This window comes from Heteronotia binoei, chromosome 5, assembly GCF_032191835.1.
Source record: "Heteronotia binoei isolate CCM8104 ecotype False Entrance Well chromosome 5, APGP_CSIRO_Hbin_v1, whole genome shotgun sequence".
Taxonomy (NCBI): domain Eukaryota; kingdom Metazoa; phylum Chordata; class Lepidosauria; order Squamata; family Gekkonidae; genus Heteronotia; species Heteronotia binoei.
The window spans coordinates 22,135,618-22,159,432 of NC_083227.1; the positions used below are offsets into that span (position 1 = coordinate 22,135,618).

At 46.5% G+C, this 23,815-nt stretch overlaps 1 protein-coding gene across 1 annotated transcript in view; it reads left to right on the forward strand.

Moving 5' to 3' along the window:
• LOC132571830 (paternally-expressed gene 3 protein-like) overlaps positions 1-15,274 on the forward strand; it is a 52,307-nt gene extending 37,033 nt beyond the window's left edge. Inside the window, exons 10-14 of the mRNA XM_060238623.1 lie at positions 4,016-4,141; positions 5,618-5,707; positions 6,894-6,916; positions 8,165-8,271; positions 13,860-15,274. Of these exons, the coding sequence (XP_060094606.1) occupies positions 4,016-4,141; positions 5,618-5,707; positions 6,894-6,916; positions 8,165-8,271; positions 13,860-15,271 (1,758 nt within the window). The 3' untranslated portion in view covers positions 15,272-15,274. The remainder of the gene's footprint in view (positions 1-4,015; positions 4,142-5,617; positions 5,708-6,893; positions 6,917-8,164; positions 8,272-13,859) is intronic.
• The last annotated feature ends 8,541 nt before the right edge of the window (positions 15,275-23,815 follow it).

The following is a 23,815-nucleotide window of genomic DNA, read 5'->3' on the forward strand; positions in this document are numbered from 1 at the left end:
CAGTCTAGGGGAAGGGCTTCATTCCATTTATGGAAGCCCTTTTTAGTACGTACTGTAAAAAACATTGTATAGGTGTAAGATACCATCTGTATAACACTTTACAAATGGCCCCTTTGTGCTTGGCTGAGATTAACAACATTTGGGGTATTGTTATAGACAGAAGACCGTTGTTCTGGGCCTGCCCATCCACCGGTGCCTGTTTCTCAAGCTATCTGTGATCCATCTCTGTCACCTCAGGATAATGAAGTAAGTACGCAAACCAGCAAGGACTGATTGAAAACAAGGTGATTTAATTTGGGGAGAAACTATGGCTCAGTGGTGGGACACTTGATTTGCACGTGGAAGGCTCCGGGTTCATTCCCAGGAATCTCCAGGACCCGGTAATGGGTGGTGTGAAAAACTTTGACCTGAGTCTTCTGCCAATCAGAGGAGACAAACTTTGATACATTCACTCTATGACAGGATTGTTGTGGGAATAAAACATGGCCATCTAGTCTCTGTTTAAAAACTTCCAAGAAAGGAGAGCCCCCTGCCTCCTAAGGAAGCCTGTACCACTGAGGAACCACTCTAATGGTCAGGAAGTTCTTCCTAATGTTGAGTTGGAAATTCTTCTGATTTAGTTTCAAACCGTTGGTTCGGGTCTGACCTTCTGGGACAACAGAAAACAGGGGAGAACTTCATATGCCACCTGGAGCTTCCTGGAGGAAAGGCGGGATAAAAATTAGACCACCATGGCAACAGCAGAGAACAAATAGCCTTATAACTAATTACTTGGCCTATCTGGGTAGGAAAATTCCTATCTTTCTACAGAATGTGTAACGTGGGCCTGTTCAGGAGTACATATTTATTTATTTGTGTGTGTGAGAGAGAGAAAGAGAGGTGTGTGCCATTAAGTCACAGTTGACTTATGGCAACCCCATAGACCAGAGGAGTCAAACTTATTCGTTACGAAGGCCGGATCAGACATAAATGTCATTTTGTCAGGCAGCATGCCATGCCAGGTACTGGCAATATAAACTTTATAAAGGACACAGGCAAACCTAATTAATGCTATTATTTTTCAGTGAAATGATGTTAGCGTTTCAGTTAAAAACTTTATTTAAAAGTAGATCAAGATGGGTCAGTGTGCTAGTCTGTCTGTAGCAGTGGAAAAGAGTCCAGGAGCACTTTTGACTGACAAAATTTGTGGCAGGGGATGAGTTTTTGTAAGTCACTGCTCTCTTCAGATACTGTGGAAGGGCTTCTAGTGTTCTGGCCCCACTGATGGACCTGCTGATGGCACCTGGTTTTTTGACCAGGTGTTGGACTGGATGGGCCATTGGCCTGATCCAACATGGCTTCTCTTATGTTCTTATCCCCTGCCTCAAATTTGGTTAGTCTTTAAGGTGCTTCCGATATGCCAATAAAGGTCAGTCTGTCTGTCTGTCAAGGTGCTCCTGGACTCTTGCTCTTTTCTATTTGAAAGTAATTAATTTGTGAAACGGTTAAATAAAAGATTAGGGATACTTATTTATCATTTACCTGATATATGCCTTGTATTTCTCTTACATCATTTTCCTCAGGTCTATTTTATCCTCTCAACAACAACCCTATGAGGTAGGCTAGGCTGAGAGTGTGTGACTGGCCCAAGGTCACCCAGCAAGTTTCTGAGGTCCGCCATTTTGGAGTGGGGATTCAGATCTGGCTTCCCCAGATCCTAGTCCGACATTCAAACCAGCATACCACACTGGATCCCAGTACACATATTGCACTGGTGTAAATAGAAACAGCTAAGAATAAATGAGCCTATGTGACATTTCTGCCCTGCCTAAATGAAAACAAAGAATGAATTAAAATTTCTAAGCTACTTAGCCAGAGCCTTCGTAGACAAATGAATGCACCATCACTGAAACACAGATCAGAGGACTTCATATATTATGACATGCTGATAACTTAGAACAAAGTTTGAGTTCAGTGGCACCTTTAAGACCAACAGAGTTCAATTCTAGGTATATGCTTTCATGTTCTTCAGCGTTTAAACCCAGAGTTAAAATTAATCAGAGGCCAACGTGGCTACCCTCTGAATTTATGCTGAAAGCTTATTTAGGATGTGTTTGTGGACAAAACGTGCTGTGTTTGTGGACAAAACATATCCTGGAGAGGAGGGAGCTGAGAGGCAATGTGATCACCACCTTCAAGTACTTGGAGGGCTGTCATATAGAGGATGGTGCAGAATTGGTTTCTGTGGCCCCAGAAGGTCAGACCTGAACCAGTGGTTTGAAACTAAATCAGAAGGGTTTCTGGCTCAACATTAGGAAGAACTTCCTGACAGTTACAGCAGTTCCTCAGTGGTACAGGCTTCCTCAGGAGGTGGTGGGCTCTCCTTCCTTGGAGGTTTTTAAACAGAGGCTAGATGGCCATCTGACAGCAATGCGGATCCTGTGAATTTACCAGGAGGCATTTGCAAATTTCCTGAATTGTGCAGAAGGTTGGACTAGATGACCCCTTCTAACTATGATTCTGTGATCCTAATGAATTACCTGGTTCTCATCATCTGAAACATGGTGTTCCTCTAAGCATACAAATAATGCTTTAAGCTCACCACAGGTTTCCATTTGCAGTGCCCATTGTTCTTTGTCCTGGGATATATGTTGGCAGGAGACTGACTGTTCCTAATGAATTACAGAACTGGTTCCCACTGGCTAAAGCAACTGTCTTCTCAAGAACAGTAACTATGTACTGGAGCAGTGAGAGAAAAATGCCTGAGCGTAGCTCCTCAGGAAGTCTTGCAGAATCTATGAACTATAGCAATTTTAGTCATACTCGGGGCTTATTTTGTAGAAGAAGCCAGCAGGAACTCATTTGCATATTAGGCTGCATCCCCTGACATCACCATTGTTTCACACGGGGCTTTGGTATAATTAAAGCTCAACAGGAACTCATTTGTATGCTAGGCCACACACCCTGATGTCACTATTGTTTCACACAGGGCTTTTTTTGTAGAAGCCCCACAGGAACTCATTCGCATATTAGACCACACCCCGATGTCACCATTGTTTCCCACAGGGCTTATTTTGTAGCAAAAGCCCAGCAGGAACTCATTTGCATATTAGGCCACACACCTCTGGCGCCATGTCAACCAGAACTGCATTCCTGTTCGTTCCTGCTAAAAAAAAAACCCTGGCCATACTTTTGTTGTTGTTAATTCAACTTAATTAATTGCCCTACCCCAGCTCATGGTGGGTTCAAAGTGATGTACAACATGGCTGAATAAAATCAGATTTAGGAAAAAGCACATTATGTATATAGTAGATATTAAAATTCCTGGACAGGATCAGAGTAAAAGCACTAAGGGGCGAGGACAGTTTAGGCTGAGGCCTGCTTCATACATGCAAGAGAACGTAGGTAGTGAAGGAACTATGCAGCTTCTAGATGGGTAACTTTGTTAAGTTTTGTCTGTAGCAGATGAAAAGAGCCAAGAGTCCAGGAGCCCCTTAAAGACTAACAAAATTTGTGGCAGGGGAGGAGCTTTTGTAATCTGAGTCCCAGGAGCAGTGACTCAGGAAGGCTCCTTTCCCGCCACAAATTTTGTTAGTCTTTAAGGCTTCCTCTTTTCTATGCTTCTTCAACAAGAATTGAGTCTAGTAGCGCCCTTAGAGACCAATAGGTTTTTTGGAGTATAAACTTTTCAGAGTCAAAGTTCCCTTTATCGAATACACTCTGAAACAACACCACTTCAGATAGTGGTTTGAGGGTGGCCATTTTGGAGTATTTGCTATGTTTAAAAAAGCAGAAAATCAACAAAGGAACCAAAGAGATGGGGCAGGAGATGGTTCAGTCCTTCCAGCTGTGCTGGTTTTCTGCCTGCATGGAGTTTTTTTTTAATGTAAAGGAACTTCCAAAGCTGAAATTCTCCCCCTGCTACCTGCAGTCTGAAGTGCATTTGGCCTCCTCGTTCTTTTTCGTAAACTAAAGCCAATCCAGATTTTGTTAACACCGTGCCTGTGCTTTTCTTCCCCCACCCCACTTGTCACAGGAGAAGCTGACCGACTTGCCCGAAAGGAGAGGCAACGAGCTTAAAGCAGAGGACGAGAGCGGCAGCAAAGAGTTAGTGATAGATGAGAAAGAGGAGGAGCAGCACAGAAATGACGACAAGGCTTTGGTGGGTTCTTCAGAGAGCTTTGGAATAACTGCCGGATTTCGCTAACCCCACCCTCTCCCATCTCTACTTGTATCCTAAAGGTAGTCCCCTGTGCAACCACCAGTCGTTTTTGACACTTGGGTGATGTTGCTTTCCCAACATTTTCACGGCAGACTTTTTACGGGGTGGTTTGCCATTGCCTTCCCAGTCATCCAACTTGTATCCTACCGTTCCTCTAAAAGGGATCAGGGTGGTATTTTGTGTGCCATGTAAATGATACTGCTTTCCTCACGCTGTAATCTCCGCACAGCCGTGTGAGGTGGGCCCGAGGTCACCTAATGAACTGCTTAGGTGAGGAGATTTGAACTTGGCTCTTCCCAGTCCTAGCCCAGTGCTTTTAACCACTGCAGAACACTGTCTCTCTCTTCCTCTCTTTAATGATAAAAAAATGTATTGAATAAAAAAGTTGGATAAAACTGTTCACATTCCTTTAGTTTCTCTTACTCCTCTTTCTTTGAAGAAGAGGAGTTGGTTTTATACCCTGTTCTTCACAAGGAATCTCAGAGTGGCTTACTATCTCCTTCCCTTCCTCTCCCCACAACAGATAGGCTGTGAGGCTGAGAAAGCTCAGAGAGAACTGCTCTTGTGAGAACAGCTCTAAGAGAACTGCGACTGACGTAAGGTCACCCAGGTGGCTTCATGTGATGGAGGAGTGGGGAATCAAACCTGGTTCTCCAGATTAGAGACTGCTGCTCTTAACCACTACACCACGCTGGCTCCCATTTGGACTCATTGGCAGCTTTTCACTGTAGCTATGCAGGAAGGAAACTGATGCCTCTTCTCCATGATGCGTGGGCTTCTCTGGGCTTCCTCAGAGCAAGAGGCACTTCAGAAGAGCCCATGGGGGTCATTGCCTTCGCATCTTATTGGAGCACCCATTTGGAAGCATTTGCCTACATTATTGGAGGACACTTGGCTTGGGATCTCCTGACATATTGTGGAGCCTCCCAACCTTGAGAGCCAGTTTGGTGTAGTAGTTAAGTGTGCGGACTCTTCTCTGGGAGAACCGGGTATGATTCCCCACTCCTCCACTTGCAGCGGCTGGAATGGCCTTGGGTCAGCCATAGCTCTCGTAGGAGTTGTCTTTGAAAGGGCAGCTTCTGTGAGAGCCCTCTCATCCCCACTCACCTCACAGGGTCTCTGTTGTGGGGGGGATGGTAAAGGAGATTGTAAGCCTCCCTGAGATTCAGAGTGAAGGGCGGGATATAAATCCAATATCATGATCATCTTCTTCCGAGAGTGGCTGTGTAGCAGTGGTGATTGGTTCATCTCCAGCCCTGTCCCCTGGCAGCCATTTTGTGGTGGCATCTATACAGCCCCGAAAAATGCCTGCAAGTTTGATCACATTGGGGACTCTTGTCTTAGTGCACGATAAGAAGCCCTTTTTAAAAACACACACACTGATGTTGCTCACGTCAGTGATGTCTTAATTCAAAGGGGTCACTGGATTCCGAAGGAAAAGCATCGGGAACACAGAGTGCAGAAAAGGGGGCTGCTGATGAAGAGAGTAGCAGTGAGGAGATAGTGGTAAGTTTTTTCTCGTTTCTGGAAATGCAGCAAGCTCAAGTAAGTGAGCCATGTTTCATGTTACTGCCAGTGCGCCCTCCCAAAACAGTAGTATGACAAGCAATATTTACTCTGATTTTCTGCTACTGACTGAGTGCAGCCCTTTTTGATCTTGACTATAGAGTTAAGAGTGCTGTTCTGTATATCGTGTAACATGTGAATCGACCTTATGCTGTTCAAGTAATTGGTCCATGTAGCTCAGTGTTACCTCACTTGGACCCAAAAGTCATTAGGAACCTTCACACTGCCCCTCTAGGCCTTTTCCCTTTTCTGTGCCCTGAACTCACTAGGTAAATATTGTTCAGGAAAGATCTGAAGTGTGATCCCAAGCCAAATGTATCATCATCGTTATACCTTTTAAAATAAATTCTGTTTATGCTGCTGTCTGTCTCAACATCCTGGGGCAATGAGTTCTACAGTTGAGAATGTAAGAAGAGCCCTGCTGGCTCAGACCAGTCGTCCATCTAGTTCAGCATCCTGTTTCACACAGTGGCCATCCAATTGCTCTGGAGTGCCAGCAAGAGGGCATAGAGGCCAAGGTTTCCTCCTGGCTCTGGGATTCAGAGGATTAGTGCCTCTGAACATGGATGTTCCCCTCAGCCACCATAGCTAGTAGCCACTGATACACTTACCCTCTGTGAAGCTCTCTAGTTCCCTTTTAAAGCTCACTGCCACAGGAGGCAGTGGCAGCTGCAAGCGTAGTCAGCTTCAAGAGGGGATTGGATGAACATATGGAGCAGAGGTCCATCAGTGGCTATTCAGCCCAGGCTTTTGATGGAACTCTCTGTCTGGGGCAAGTGATGCTCTGTATTCTTGGTGCTTGGGGGGGCAACAGTGGGAGGGCTTCTAGTGTCCTGGCCCCACTGGTGGACCTCCTGATGGCACTTGGATTTTTTGGCCACTGTGTGACACAGTGTTGGACTGGATGGACCATTGGCCTGATCCAACATGGGTTCTCTTATGTTCTGTTTATATTCCAATAAGTTGTGTGTTGTGCAAAGATGCACTTCCCTTTGCATGCGTTTTAACCTGCAGTCTTGTCATTTTCCCCCCTCTCATCAAACCCTGTTTTGTGAAAGTGCTTAATTCTCCCTTGTGGATGATTAATATTCTCTTTCTCTCCTTTCCCTCTCTTCTTCCCCTAAAGGAGGCTGGAAGCATCGGGAGCAGGTAAGACCCTGACGTTCTCTGATCTCCTGGCCAGGACCTTTGCTAAAGAAAATCCCTATTTTTTATTTGCCTGCATCCAGTTCTCATCTTCATCTAGAACAGAGGTGGCCAAACTTGCTTAATGTGAGAGCTACATAGAATTGACATCAGATGTCTGAGAGCTGCAAGACATGGATGTCAGATGTTTGAGAGCAGAAAGGAAGGAAGGAAGGCAAATAGGTGGGGTAGGGGAGGGAAAAGATGAAAAGAAAACAACTTTAACTTTAAATGTACACTCCAAGCAGCCAGCTGGCTTGGCTTACAGAAGTGATTTAAAGAGAGAAATGCCTTCTCCAAGCTGGCTGTTGGGGCAGTGGGGGCTTTGAGAGCCACACAATGTGGGTGAAAGAGCCACATGTGGCTCCCGAGTCACAGTTTGGCCACCCCTGGTCTAGAATGACAGGGATCCTTTTCCTTTCACCCCATCTGCAGTCAAAGGAATCCAGTTCTCTTGCTAATGACAGCCCATCCTCCTCCTTTGTTTTAGCAAAAATACACAGTTGGCCAGTGAGGAATACTGGTTAGAATGTTCACACCTGCAAAGGCCTTGGCTTACATCCCCTTTAACTGCACCTTGCACTGTTTACGTGTCTCCCCCAGGCTATGTCAAGCAGACGTGCGCTGGGGCTTCGCTGATGAAACCTGGGCTCTCAGGTGGGAGGAGTCCCAGTTCGGATCGAGGCCAGGCACACTGAGAGAGTCCAGCTTATGCCTTCCCCATGAAAATCCTTTCCCAAAGTTCAAAAGGCCCCAGGGAGCTGCAGTTTGCCTCCACAGAGAAACCTGTGTGTATGGCCCATCAGTACATGGCCCATCATGAGAGTCAGTTTGGTGTAGTGGTTAAGTGTGTGGACTCTTACCTGGGAGAACTGGGTTTGATTCCCCACTCCTCCACTTGCAGCTGCTGGGATGGCCTCGGGTCAGCCATAGCTCTGGCAGAGGTTGTCCTTGAAAGGGCAGCTGCTGTAAGAGCTCTTTCAGCCCCACCCACCTCACAGGGTGTCTGTTGTGGGGAGGGGAAGGTAAAGGAAATTGTGGCCACTCTGAGATTCAGAGTATAGGGTGGGATATAAATCCAATATCATCTTCTTCTTCAAAACCCTGAACAAAGCTTCACAGGTTTCCATTTCTGAATTCAAAGGCACTTAATACCTCTCCTCGTTTTAATTCCTCTCTCTCTCTCTCTCTCTCTCTCTTTTTCCCCCTAAGGGAGGATGAAAGTTTCCCAACTCTGGGAATTGAAGAAATACGTAAGAGATATGGTGACTTATGTCAGAGCAACACAGCCTTCCAGGAGATGATGTTGAGTCTCAAAGGTGATTCTTCTCCCATCAATAGGAGGCATAAGAATGGCGGGGGGTGGAAAGTGTTGTGGCAACCTCATTGGGTTTTCAAGGCAAGAGACAATCTGAGATAGTTTCTCATTGCCTGCCTCTGTATATTGGACTTGCGTATCTGAAGATGTAGAAGAGGAGGAGATTGGATTTATACCCCACCCTTCACTACCCGAAGGAGTCTCGGAGTGGTTTATACTCTCCTTTCCCATTCCCTCCCCACAACAGACACCCTTTGAGCAATGTTCCCTTTAAGCTGAGTTAGCGTGAGCTGGCTTACAGCACGGGTGGCCAACGGTAGCTCTCCAGATGTTTTTTGCCTACAGCTCCCATCAGCCCCAGCCAGCGTGGCTAATGACTGGGGCTGATGGGAGTTGTAGGCAAAAAACATCTGGAGATCTACCGTTGGCCACCCCTGGCTTACAGTTTTTTAGTTCGTGGCTCACACATTTTTGTCTTATCTCAGGAAAAGTAGACTCAAAGCAAATTAATTTATGCAGTAGCTCACAACTTTAATGCCAGTAGCTCACAAAGTAGAATTTTTGCTCACAAGACTCCACAGCTTAGAGGGAGCATCGCCCGTGAGGTAGGTGGGCCTGAGAGAGCTCTGACAGAAACAGCTCTGAGAGAGTTATGACTGACCCAAGGCGACTCCAGCAGTTGCATGTGGAGGAGTTGGGGAATCAAACCCGGTTCTCCCAGATGAGAGTCTGCACACTTAACCAGTACACCAGACTGAGCAGTGACTCACGAAAACTCCTACCCTACCACAGTTGTTGTTAGTCGTTAAGGTGCTACTGGACTCTTTATTATTTGCATAGACTTCTTTGGTAGTCTCCCATCCAGGGCTTTTTTTGCAGCAGGAACTCCTTTGCATATTAGGCCACCCCCCCCCTAATGCTGCCAGTCCTCCAAAAACCGACAGGGCTTTTCTTACAGAACCTACAGGGCTCTTCCTGTTGTAAACTCCAGGAGAATTGGCTACATCAGGGGTGTGTAGCCTCATATGCAAAGGAGTTCCTGCTACAAAAAAATTCCTGTCCCCATCCAGGCAGTAACCAGGGCCAATGCTGCTTAGCTTCCCGGATCTGATAAGATTGGACTAGCCGGGGCCATCCGCGTCAGAGCAGAAGAATAGAACCTGACAGGTTTGGCTTGCTCAGGGATTATTCCCCCTTTGGCGGTCAGTCAGATGCCCCCGTTAGGACTGTAACTTCTGGCCTCGAGTCACTTTCTTGTTGGGCAGGGTTTCCCTATGGAAATGTATTTAAAACTGCAGGCAGCGCTTTAGAAGAGACTCTTCAGCGGCTCAGGGCCAGAGTCCCTGCTTTCCATGTTAAAAGGTCCCAGGTTCAAGCCCCAGCATATCCCGTCAAAAGGATTAGTTATAGGGGTGTCGAACACATTTGTTATGAGGGCCGGATCTGACATAAATGAGACCTTGTCGGGCCAGGCCAGTTTTCTCTCGGAGAGAGAAACTTTATAAAAGAACACAGACAAACCCAATTAAAGCGGGTTTTTTTTTTAAAGCTTTAAATAAAACCTGTTTAAAAGAGTCGCACTCTTGCAATATTTTATTTAACAGTCTCTGATCAACTGCATTATCAATGGAGGCCCAGATTGCAGCCACTGCCAAGTCAGCCTTTTTCCATCTAAGGCGGGCAAAGCAGTTGGCTCCCTTCCTAGAGCGCCAAGATCTGGCAATGGTGCTTCATGCAACGGTCACCTCGAGACTGGATTACTGTAATGCCCTCTACATGGGGCTGCCTCTGTGCCGAACCCGGAAGCTGCAGCTGGTGCAGAACGCAGCGGCTAGACTGTTGCTGGGACTCCCTAAATGGGAGCACATACAGCCTGGGCTGCGCGAACTGCACTGGCTGCCAGTTACATACCGGGTTCGTTACAAAGTGCTGGTCATTACCTTTAAAGCCCTATATGGTCGAGGACCTGTCTACCTTAGGGACCGTCTCTCCTCATATGAACCCCAGAGAGCACTGAGGTCAGCCGGGAAAAACCTGCTGACTATCCCCGGACCGAGAGAGGTGAAGCTGCAAAGCACCCGTAACCGGGCCTTCTCCTCTATAGCCCCGAGCCTATGGAACCAACTTCCAGAGGAAATGCGGGCCCTGCGGGACCTAGAACAGTTCCGCAGGGCCTGCAAGACCTTCCTCTTCAGACTGGCCTTCCCTGATGAAAATGGAAATTGCGAAGGAAACCGCCATCAGAAAAAGTAACATAGCACTAGCACTTTTAAAAATTAACTAATTTAATTTTAAAGCTTAACCAGATTTTAACTAAATGCTGATAATGTTTAATGTAGTTTTATTTACTTGTATAATTTAACTCTGAACCATGTTGTTAGCCGCCCTGAGCCTGCTCCGGCGGGGAGGGCGGGATACAAATAAAATTTGTTGTTGTTGTTGTTGTTGTTGAAGGAAGCAAGAGAGAAGAAGAAGGAAGCAGACTTGCTTGCAGGTCTGATAGGAGCCCTCCAGGGGGCCTGATCCAGCCCCCAGGCCGCATGTTTGACACCCCTGATAGAAAAAGATGTAAAAGACCTCGACCTTAGATCCTAGAAGAGCCAGCCAGAGGCAGCGCTGGACTAAGGTCGCGTGGTGCTCCAGGCAGGCTCCCTGCCTGCCACCCCCCAACTGCTGCCCCCCTTCCCTTCACCCCCCTCCCCCCAAGTGCGCTGCGCCGAGGCTGGTCCTTACTGGCTTCGATGCGGCTGGCACAGCATGTAATCCTTTGAAGAGCCCACGGGAGGAGACTTCACTCCCCCTCCTTCCTGGAACTGGAAGTGAGGGGGAGTGAAGTCTCCCCTCATGGGCTCTTCAAAGGATGACATGCCGCGCCAGCCGCATCGAAGCAGGTAAGGGCCGGCCTCAGCATGCTCCTCTGATCTTGCCTGGGAGGGGGCAAAGTGCAAGGGAAGGGGCGAGCGGCGGGGGTGTGGGGGAGGCGGGCAAACTAGACGTTTGCCATGGGCACATGGGAAGCCCAATTCGGCGCCTAGTGGGCGAGCCAGCCCTGGTCAGAGTGCGTGCCTGACCTTGATAGCTCAAGAGTCTGAAATGGGGAGCGCTGCCTGAATATGATGTCGACAACTAACCTAGTTTTAGTTCAGATGTGGGGAAGGACCACGGTAGAAGGTAAAGCTTTGTCTGTCGCATTTCCGGAAAGACCTTTCTCTGCCTGAGAATCCACGTACTATCTGCCAATTCGGAGCTCGAAGGATCATTGCTATGACTTGGAATAAGTTTGGGGAGTTTTGTGTCATATATCAGGGGTGGCCAAACTGTGGCTCAGGGCCACATGTGGCTCTTCCACACATATTGTATGGCTCTCGGAGCCCCCTCCGCCCCATTGGCCAACTTGGAGAAGGCATTTCTCTCTTTAAATCACTTCTCCAAACCAAGCCAGCCAACAGCTTGGGGAATTCATTTACAATTGCTTTCTTTCCACCTATCCCCCCCAAAAAATCTGTTTTTCCTTCTTTCCTTCCTTCCTGTGACTTTTAAACATCTGATGTTCATATCTAGTGGCTCCTAAACATCTGACATTTATTCTACGGGGTTAAGTGAGTTTGGCCACCCCTGTCGTATATGGTTCAGTTCCCCACCCCCACCTGTCTTCCATGACTAACTCAAAACTTTCTGGCTACAGAATGTTAGGCATAGTGGAACTTTACATAGAATCATAGAGTTGGAAGGGATCTCCAGGGTCATCTAGTTATGCACAATGCAGGAAACTCACAAGCACCTCCCCCTAAATTCACAGGATCTTCATTGCTGTCAGATGGCCATCCAGCCTCTGTTTAAAAACCTCCAAGGGAGGAGAGCCCACCACCTCCCGAGGAAGCCTGTCTGAGGCTGGAGCTTTTTGAGTATGGGGTGGGGGACTACCTTAAGGGAAAGCCTTGCCCTCTATGCTCTGCAGGTGGGCTTTCCAAGGGTGTATTGCTGGCTACCGTGGGCTGCAGGATGCTGGCCTTTTGGTCTCGATCCACAGGAGTTGCTGTTCCATTTTTCATGGGCTGCATGTCGTCTGTGTGCCAAAATAACAGTGTGACTTCAGTAGAAATAAAGCAAATCTGCATCTGTTGGCAGAGTTAGTTCTGATGTGGGACGGGGGCAATGCAAACCCCTGCCCCTAATTTTTCCAGTGTATCATTGTAAAAGCTAGAAGATAATAGAATGGATGGTACCACTTCAGGTGGCAAGTGAAGAATCGCATTTTTAAAATTTTGCCCTGTCAGAAGGCTCCCTGAAAGCAGAAGACTAATATGACAAGGTGGTTAGGATGTGCCAGTTTGTTTCTTGCAGGGATTTTCTTTTTAATAGAAGCCTGAGAGAGCATCCCAAAAGTGGAGTATTTCTTCTCCACCTGTGCCATCTTTCAGGGGTGTCACATTCAGCCCACAGGACTGATCCAGCTCACACTGGGCTAAAATCTGTCTCCTGAGCAAAAATCTGTCTCCTGTTCCTTTTTCCAGGGCTGCTGCTGACGCCTCACCCCAGCTTGCTTTTTTCGCCAGCTCCCTCATTGTCTCTTTGGTTCCTGCTTCTTGCCTCCCTCCCCTCCCCTCTCTTAAAAGAAGCTTGGGAGATAATTCCAAAAGTGGAGTATTTCTTCTCCACCTGAAGTGGCACCATATATGGCAGGGGTGGCCAATGGTAGCTCTCCAGATGTTTTTTTTGCCTACAACTCCCATCAGCCCCAGCCACTGGCCATGCTGGCTAGGGCTGATGGGAATTGTAGGCAAAAATACATTGGGAGAGCTACTGTTGGCCGCCCCTGATATACGGTTACATTATATCACCTTGGCCAACAACAACTAGCAACTTCATATTGTATAGAGCATTTGTTTATTTCTGCCCTTAGCTGTCTAGAACAGGGGTATCGAACTCATTCATTGTTTGAGGGCCAGATCTGACATAAATAAGACCTTGTCGGGCTGGGCCATGTGTATCATAAAACGTAGCAGAAATGTAAACTTTATAAAGGACACAGACAAGCACAATTAAAGATGCTATAAAAACTTAAATAAAACATGGTTAATACATCAGCAGTTGTTTGGTCTTAATGATGCTTTCTTTGTATCTCTCCCATGCAGTCCAGGGAACTGGGCAAAGGAAGCTCTGGCTCTTTCCTTCCTTCCCCACGGGACCAGGAAGGGGAGGAGTTTCAGCCAATAGAAGAAAGAGAAGCTTGGCTCAGTAGTTCTGCTGTGCGATTGAGAGAGCTTGGCAAAGCAAGCTATCTCCCCCCCCCTTCCTCCCCAAGGGAAAAGCTTCAGCCAATGGAGAAAATAGAGGCTTTGCTCTGTAGCTCCTGTGCGATTGAGCAAGCTTGGCAAAGGCAGCTATGATGCAGAAGGAAGCAAGAGAGAGGGAGAAGGAAGTAGATGACAGCCAGTTGACTGGGGTCCTGGTAGGAGTTGAAGAAATTGAAGAAATACTCCAGTTTGGCCCCCAGGCTGCATTTTTGACACCCCTAGTCTAGAGCGTGTATGGTGTTTGCAGTCCCGCCATTTTGAATAACCTATATCGTCCTCTTTATTTCTGCAGCTGGCTGGCTAGGGGAGAACAAGGCAAGGGAGCCTTCTTTGGGAAGCTCGGATCGTCTGCAGCTGAACCGGATGATGTGGGGGGGAGATGAAGTCAGCTTCCCCAGAGGGGAAGGTCAGGCAGGTGCCTCCGAAGGTGGCCTGCTGGAGAACAGAGGGCCAATCTCGATTCCTTTTGGAGGAGGCTTCTTCGATTTCAGTGAGTTTGCGGTCCAGCAAAGTTTTCTCCAGAAGAAAAACCAAGAGATCGCGAAGAACTTTGGGGCGAGTCTGAGCCAGAGCTCCCAGATTGGGGCGCCAGAGAAAGGCCCGACGGTTGAAAAACCGTATCAGTGTAATGAATGCGGGAAGTGCTTTGGGAAGCGGTCAACCCTAAATACACATGTGAGAACCCACACGGGAGAGAAACCGTACAAGTGTTCGCATTGCGATAAGCGGTTCTGCCAGAACTCCCACCTTCAGCTGCACGAGAGGACCCACACAGGCGAGAAGCCCTACAAATGCCTGTTGTGTGAGAAGAGTTACAACCAGCGTTCGAGCCTCATTATCCATGAGCGTAGCCACACTGGCGAGAAGCCGTACACTTGCATGGAGTGCGGGAAGAGCTTCAGCCAGAAGGCCACCCTTGTCCTGCACGAGAAGAGCCATCGGGGAGAGAAGCCCTACAAATGTCTCGAGTGCGGGAAGGGGTTCAGTCTGAGCGCCGATCTCATAAGACACCAGAGCATCCACACGGGAGAGAAGCCATACACTTGCTCCGAGTGTGGGAAAAGCTTCAGCCAGAATTCCCACCTCATGGCTCATATCCGGACCCACACGGGTGAGAAGCCGCATAAATGTCTAGAGTGCGGGAAAGGTTTCAATTGGAGCTCGGAGCTGATCGCCCACGAGCGGATTCACACGGGCGAGAAGCCGTACCAATGCATGTACTGCGAGAAGAGCTTCAGCGTCCGTTCGAGTCTTAGCAAGCACGAGAGAACCCACACGGGAGAAAAACCGCATATTTGCCTCCACTGCGGAAAAGGTTTCATCCAACGATCTAGCCTGGTGGCGCATGAGAGGTCCCACACGGGTGAGAAACCCTACATGTGTTTGGATTGTGGGAAGTGTTTCCGGGAGAGCTCCCAGCTCATCGCTCACGAGCGAACGCACACAAGCGAAAAGCCGTACGTGTGCCCGGAGTGTGGAAGCTGCTTCAAGGCTAAGGCAGCCATGATCCGCCATCAGCGAAGCCACCTGGGCGTCAACTCTTTTATATGCGCCGACTGCGGGAAGATATTCTCGTCGAGCGCAGAGAACCCAGAAAAATGCCCCGAGTGTGTGAGTCTGAGTCTGATGTCGGAACTCTCACAGGGGTCAGAAGAGACCTATGCAGAGGCAATGGAAGACGAGAGCGATGGAATTAAAAACTGAAAAGAAAAAAAAGAACCTTATCGCAAAGGAGAGAATAGCATAAAGGAAATAAGGCCTAGCTGACATCAGATTTTGTGATTGCTAAGGAAAAAAAACACTACAACTACCTAGTCAGCAGCCAATCTTGAGGAGGCAGCGAGGATGGTGGGACAATTCCCTTCCTCTTGCCATTGTCCACTTCATCTCTGCATTCTCTATTTCCTGCTTCTCCCCCCCCCTTTTCTACCCCTCTGCATCTCTTTCTTCCTTGCTGTGGAGGGGAGAAGGGGGAGGTTGTGTCGTTCCACAGGAGCAACGCTGTACGATTAGCACTTCACCCTTGCCCAAATGGAAAAGCGGTTTCAAAACCTCAGGAGGGGGAGGAAGGAACTTCCTGGAAAGGATGGAGGTTAACGAAACCAAACCTATCAAGCTACGAGGCCCGTCGTCGTATCCCCGCCTCTGCCTGAAAGATTTGTTTCTGCAGTGCAACAGAATTTAAAGGTGGGATGGCATTTGAGCTGCCAAGGAGGACCTCTGGAAGGGGGGGGGGTAGCTTTGGTTCGGAAACCCTCCCCCCTCCGAGTAGCTGACCTCTAAGTGGACTGTTTATGTAACCTAATGCTTTTTTTTAAAAAAAAGGAATTCTATGGAATAAGCTAGGAAAAAAAAACTTTGGTGGCTAGGAATGTGCCTGAGGGAGACGCGCAGCTGGCCACAATGAAGTGACCTGTGCTCCAAGATGTCACGTGGCTGGGCAGCAGGACATTTATCAGTGTGCGACAACCATTCAATTCCATGCCATAATCTTTTTTTTTTCTTCAGGGGGAGGCGATCAGAGGGCTGAGAGGGGGCCTGGGGTCGGGGAGGAGGGAACCAGTCCTAGAGCAAAACTGGTTTAGATGAATTCCCTTCCGCTTTGGGAAATGAATGCTCTCTCTTCTCCTTGTAGCATTTTGGTTTGGGTAAGCAAGCTTGGCTTGCAGTACTTATTATTTATTTTGTAGATGTTACGATCATTCTCTTTGTCAGAATTAGGGTGGACACGTTAGGGGCATTATGCTGCTGTCCACAAAGTGTTCTGCTCTCCTTTTTCATCCAGCTTTGAGCCCCGAATCAGCGGAGGCCACAGAGAATTCAGTTTGGTCTGCTGATGCAGCAAGATGAGGTGGCGAAGGCCTGAAACTGCAGGGGGAACTTGGTGGCTTAAGGGAAAAGAAAATGGCACTTCAGAATATAGCCCTGTTGGGGGTTTTTTAAAAGAAAAGAAAAGCCCTCCATGCAAGTAGAAAAGTAGCGTGGCAGGGAACAATCTGGGTCCTCTCCTTCATATGTTACCTTTCTTCTTGAAGGGAGTGTACTTTTTTAATACGCAAGGGCTGCAATCACACATACGAAATAGTGCTTTCAATTCACTTTCAATGCATTTTCCAGCTGGATTTTGCCAGTTCACATGTTAAAATACAGTTGGAAAGTGCATTATTTAGTGTGTGTGATCACAGCCAAGTGTTCTCAAAAGAATTTGGAATTCTCCCTGTGGTGCTACTCAATTTGTTGTATGGAGGTTTTCTTAACATATGCAAGAAAGTGTGTCTCACCCACCTACAGTTTGAAGGATAAAGTCCATTCGAACACTTCAAGGACTGTGCCATCTCTGTCCATTGCATGGATAGTCTGGGTCTTAGTGCAGAACAATGTAATAGAATTCTGAACTGTCCTCCAAACTTAATTTAATTTAATTTTTAAACTTATACCATACGCTATCCCACAAGTGTTCTCAGGGCGGCTTACAACAATAAGAACAACATATCAAGATTAAAATCCACATATCAAGATTAAAACAGCATCATAAAAGCGAGTACTACAAAATCAGAAGCAACATAAGAAACACTGAATGAACACTCTGAGGACAAAAGGGCCATGCCACTCACTAAAAGGTGAAAAATAAAGCCAAGGTCGATGGTGCAATTAAGAATGGCTTTTATCACTCTGCTAGAAATTCCCTGGCAAAATATTTTTGCCAACTGGCTTCTTCAAGGGAATCTTCCTTTCAAGTGTTCCTTTAACAAAAGTACAAGATCAGTAGCTGAGTAACAAAACACTTGTTTTTGCTTTACTCGCACCATTGGCCTTGGCCTCATTTTTTAATCTCTATTTTGAATGCTCCCTCATATTAAAAAAGTAATAGAAATTTCTCTGCGTACAAAAAACAGCGCGGGGAAAGAGTTATACTGTTCTTCCCTTTCATGAAGTTGGTGGTTTATTACATTCTGGGATGTGTGGTTTAGCTTCCCCCCTTTCTTAAAGGAGTGGAGACTTGGGTGCTTTCATGTACACTAATTTACACTTTTCAATCCTCTTTCAGTGCACTTTGCAGCTGAATTTTGCTGTGTGAAATGGCAACATCCACCTGCAAGCGGTTGCTGGTTTGAAACTGCATTATTTAGCATGTGTGAAAGTACCCAATCTGAAATAAGGTCTTCACCACCACCTGCAGACGGTACATTTCAGAACTCCCCCACTTTGTTCTGCCTGGTCTGCCCAGCATGGTGGAAGGAGTCGTAATGCTACAAGTGTATGGTTGCAGTCCTAAGAAATATGTTCCTGGGATGAGGCTCAAATGAAATTAGAATTACTTCCAAATCAGACCTGTTTAGTATTGTTCCCTATGGTATAATCCTGTTTCGTTTTTTAAAAGTTCCCTCCCTACATTTAGGAAAACGTGTAGACCTTAGAACAAAATTGTCTAGAAGCTTTGTCCCTGACAAACTACTTGGAGGCAATTTGTGTTTTCAAGGGAGTGTTCTCAAAATGGCTTCCCCAGCCTGTAGCCGTACATGTCCACCTTATCGGCTAAATTTTTGGCCATCTCCTTCTGGTGTTTGTGTAAACCAGGCCTCACAGATTGGCTGTGCTCCTCTTAAGTACCTTGTCGCTGGCTCTGGCCCACTTCTTTCCTTCAGGATTTAAAACGAGGAAAGGCTTTTCAGGGTGCCCAAACAAAGGACTCATGGGAGTTTCTAGAAAGTGCTGAAGGGGATTGGCCTCCTAAAGAATTGTATATACTCTTATGAAATTGAATTTCTCAAGAGTTCTTTGTGGGAGGGAGGGGACATAAAATGGCGTGGTGCGGCTCTCTCCTAATGCCAGACCAACCTGGCTTGCGTATGAGGTGGCATCCTTCGTTTGAAATACCAGAATCTTTCTTGTATATGAAGAGATTAATGGTCAGGGAGATAGGCACAGATGTGAGGATTTCTCCCACACCTGTTTTTTTAAAAAACCCTCCTGGGTATAGATTTGAAGGAGCAATCCCCTCCCAGTAAAATCTGGGCAGTCTGTGCCATAGGATCGACTCCCAAGGTTGTAAACGAATTGCGAAAGTTAAAGCGAGCTGGACTACAATCCTAATTGGAGTTACACTAATTATTGTTAACACTGATGAATTTAGAAGAGCCTGCTTTGGGATGGCCCCATTAGTGAAAAAGCAGGCAAGAGAAGCACATCCGTCTTTTCCCACAAAGAACATAAGAGTGTCTAGACACCCTTCCCCTTGCCACAGTGAACAGATCTTTACATTTTGGATTCATTTCAGTCAGGGCTTTTTTAATAGCAGGAGCTCCTTTGCATATTAGGCCTCATGCTCCTGATGTAGCCAATCCTTCTGGAGCTTACAGTAGGCCCTGTGCTAAGAGCCCTGTAAGCTCTTGGAGGATTGGCTACATGAGAGGGGTGTGGCCTATTATTCAAAGGACTTCCTGCTACAAAAAAAAAAGCCCTGATTTCAGTCCACAAGCACCTTAGAGACCAGGAAGCATTTCAGGTTGTCAACTTTTGAGAATCAAAGGTCCCTTTCTATCCGACGAAGGGAGCTTTGATTCCTGAAAGCTTTCACCCTAGAGAGCCAGTTTGGTGTAGTGGTTAAGTGTGCGGACTCTTATCTGGGAGAACCGGGTTTGATTCCCCACTCCTCCACTTGCACCTGCTGGAATGGCCTTGGGTCAGCCATAGCTCTGGCAGAGGTTATACTTGAAAGGGCAGCTGCTGTCAGAGCCCTCTCCAGCCCCACCCACCTCACAGGGTGCCTGTTGTGGGGGAGGGAAATAAGGGAGATTGTGAGCCGCTCTGAGACTCTTGAGTGGAGGGCAGAATATAAATCCAATGTCGTCTTCACCCTGAAGCTTGCTAGTCTCTAAGGTTCTGCTGGACACAAATCTAACTGTTCTGCTGTCGATCCACATGGCTCCCCTCTGAAACGATCACATTTCAGGGTTCCTTATGTGTTGTGGGCAAGATCCCTCCTGCACAGGGGTGGAATTCTAGCAGGAGTTCCTTTGCATATTAGGCCACACACCCCTGATGTAGCCAATCCTCCAAGAGCTTACAAAAAAGAGCCTTGTAAACTCTTGGAGGATTGGCTACATCAGGAGGTGTGGCCTAGTATACAAAGGAGCTCCTGCTAGAATTCCAGCCCTGCTCCCGCCATAAATCAAGCATTGGAAGGAAAGGCACCTCCAGACTTTTAAAAATCATTGTCCAGTGTCCCAATTTGGCTCGATGTGGCTTCTTTTATTCTCTGTCCCCTTCGTTGATTTTTTTTCCATTTTAATGATTGTTTTGTCTTTTTTCTCTAATTTTCCTTTGAATATGAATATGCTTTGTTTTGATTGCCTTTCAGGCTCCCCCCCCCCGCCCCAATTTCTTAAGCTCAATAAAATAATCTCTAAAAAACAGACTTTTGGCAGTCATCTCCTCAGAGAAGCTAAAGGATTCTTTGAGAAGGTACCTATTCTGTGTACCTCTCCTCTTCCCTCCCAGTTCCCCAGAAGTTCAACACCAAAGTAAAATAATATGGTACCACAAAGCTTTGTGTTCTGTGCTTTCCTTCCGTGTTGCCAAGTAGGCAAATGACCAAAGATTTGCTTCTCTTCGGCATGACTTTGATGGCATCAGTCAGTTTGGGGTGGGGGTTAGGGTGAGCCTCACCTGTTGGAAATTTTGTTCAGTCTATTGCCAGCTCCTGTGGTTGCCGTTGCTCGGGCTGTATCAAATCTTTTAAGGGCTAGAAACCTGAACTGTCAAGATAACAAAAATCATCTTTAAAAACCTTTATTCTGCCCTTCCTCCAAGGCTCTCAGGGTGCTATGCGTGGCAGCCCCCATCGGTCGGATGTAGGTTCAGATTTGCACTAGAACATGCACAGAGTGCCAGATAGATTTACACTAATTCTTTTATATATATATATATATATATATATATGAAAACGTTGTGAAAGCAACGTCACCCCAGAGTCAGAAATTATATATATGTGTGTGTGTGTGTGTCATTTCTGATTCTGGGGTGATGTTGCTTTAATGTTTTCACAGCAGACTTTTTATGGGGTGGTTTGCCATTGCCTTCCCCAGTCTACACTTTTCACTCCAGCAAGCTGGGTACTCATCTTGCCGACCTCGGAAGGATGGAAAGCTGAGTCAACCTCAAGCCGGCTACCTGTGTGTGTATGTGTGTATGAAGTTGCACTTCCCTATGGGACACAGGCCCATAGTGGTCTTAGCATTAAGCCTTTGAGAACAAAGAAAGATAATGTCTTACTAAGCACCTTACATATTGCAAAGCGTTTTTATAGTAGTGACAGAGGCTAGAAGACTTTGTTCCTCCCGGAAAGTATAAACATCCTCACTGAGGGTCATATTCCTTCACTGAAAAGTAAACAATTCTCCTACCACTGGGAGGAAGCCTGGCTTGGAGTTCAGAACAACCGCACGCAGTAAGAGATTTTGCTTAATGACACATTTTCTGGAACTGAGCCAAATATCTAAAACAAAGAACCTCCACAACACCCCTTGGTTATCTGCACATTCTCAGAGAACTACCATAACCACCAAGTTCTGTCCAGAAGCGAGATGCCAGGAAGGCAGGGACTGGGAGTACAGATTAAAGAAATCCCCAAGCAATTACCTCATCCTGACAGAGATGGGTTTCTTTAATCCAATAAACTGAACTAAAAGGCCGAAAGCAAGAGCTTTGTGACCAATCAACTAGACCCACTTTGTTATCAAAATTGTATAAATATGTTTTGTAAAGGAGAGCTGAGGAAAAACGCAGGATGTTGGTACAGAACGAGCTATTTTCCTCTTGCATGTCGGTATGTAATAAAAGGATCTCCGAATCAACTCACTTAGACCTCTGGCTGTTGAGTCTCTTGAATTGGGCTGGGGACTCCACTCTTGGCACTGATGGTGCATGCAACAACTGCCATTTTATCTTCACAACAATCCTGTGAGGAAGGTTAGCCTAAAAGGGTAGCTGGACTTAAGTTGCTCAGTGAACTCAACGTTTCACCTCTTGAGTCTGCGGGAGCACCAATGTGTCCGTTGTCAGGTTGCTTCCCCAGTAATTCGCACAAAAAATGGAGTTAAAAAGCTATATTTAAGACATTCAAGAAAAGCTCTTAAAAGCAAGGCATATAGTTCAGTGGAAGGCAAAAGAAGGGGGCACATTGCAACAAGACCTGGGGTTCTCCTGACCCTCAGGCCTCGCTTGAGATGAGGGACGGTGGCTCAGTGGTAGAGCATTTGCTTGGTAAGCAGAAAGTCCCAAGTTCAATCCTGGCATCTCCCAACTCAAAAGGGTCCAGGTGTGAAAAACTTCAGCTTGAGACCCTGGAGAGCTGCTGCCAGTCGGAGTAGACAATACTGACTTTGATGGACCCAGGGTCTGATTCAGTAGAAGGCAGCTTCATATGTTCATATGCCATAACTAAATGATATGACCCAGCCACCCACTCTGTTCCTTCCCTGGGATATATCTCTTTGGTAATGTACCAAGTCTGGGCTTGAACCTTGCACACCTATTAGAACACGTCAGTAAAAGCAACAGGTTTTATTAAAAGATTAGAAAACAGTTCAGTCCTTAGCAAGCAAAGCAAGGTGGGGCTACAAAATAACAGATCTAGCTTTCTGCATGGGCTCATATACTTGTAGGTTACAAGCAGTGTTAGATTGGCGCAATGCAAAATTCCTGGTCCCCTTTCCTGATAGTGGAAATGGGCCATCCCGGTATAAAGGATTCATTGATGCACCAAAGTGTGTGCACACATAAACTTCCTACCCTGATTTCTTTGTTGTCGTTTTTTATAGGGCAGCTGGACAACTGCCCCCTTGACCAACTTGAGCCAATCACTAGCATGATTCTGGAAGAAGAGGAAGACTTCCTCCTTCCCAACTGAGAGTAATTACGCCATTCACCTTGATATGCAGATGATACTCCTTTTGGGCTGAGCAATTGTTATTCTTCCTGCTTAGTACAAAAAGAAGAGGGACTGTTGTCTCAGGAATTGACAACATAGTAAATGGTTTCACTTAACATGTCAGATTGATCAAGACAGAGAAGAAAATGATGATGATACTGGATTTATATCCTGGCCTATACTCTGAATCTCAAGAGTCTCAGAGCGGTCACTATCTCCTTTTACCTCCCCCGCCCCCCCCACAACAGACACCCTGTGAGGTAAGTGGGGCTGAAAGAGCTCTCCCAGCAGCTGCCCTTTCAAGGACAACTCTGCGAGAGCTATGGCTAACCCAAGGCCATCCAGCAGCTGCAAGTGGGGAATCAAATCCAGTACTCCCAGATAAGAGTCTGCACACTTAACCACTATGCCTATCTGGCTCTTTCTCTTGATGTACTCCCCCAAAGCAAAAATGTATGCGTTTTAAATATAATGTTAGGAAAACACAAATAAACACATACTTCAACTAGATCAGGGGTGGCCAAACTTGCTTAACATGAGAGCCATATAGAATAAACATCAGATGTTTGAGAGCCACAAGACATGAAGGTCGGGTGTTTAAAAGCCGGAAGGAAGGAAAATAGATGGGGTTGGGAGGGAGAGGTGAAAAGAAAGCAACTTTAAATGCCAGCCAACAGGGCCATGGGGCCTTCAAGAGTCATGCAGTATGTGTGAAAGAGCCACATGTGGCTCCTGAGCTGCAGTTTGGCCACCCCTGAACTAGATACATAAAACTTTACCAAGTCTGTCAGATACTAATGAATTATCGCACAGAACATAACAGCATTAGAATAAATGGAGTGGAAACATTGTGAAACCAAGAACCAAGATATGGAAATGCATACAAGGCAACAAACACACTTTTGCAGCTTTCATTCAGCAACATCTGCTCCATTCCCAGCCTCATTGGCTCCTGCCAGGCTGTTAGCTACTCCGTTATCTTTACCTTTTAAAATTAGATGCTTTAAATTGGAAATCTTACAAATGTAAAGCCCGCCTCGGAAACACTGCATTATTCCCTTTCGTTTTATTCAAAAACACCTAAGGGCTGCGGTCTGAGTTGTAGTTTGCTTAATCTCCATACAACTGCTAACGCTTTCTTTTCAGTGGTAGAGTAGGATTTTTCCTAAGGCTGCAGCTTCCAATTTAGGTAAACAATAGGATGTAATTCATCATTTCCTCTTCTTTGCCTTAGGACACAACCTAATCCATTTTGTCTCTCGGCTGTTTGCCCCACAAAGCATTTTGTATAATCCAGTGCTCTAAGAATAGGGACT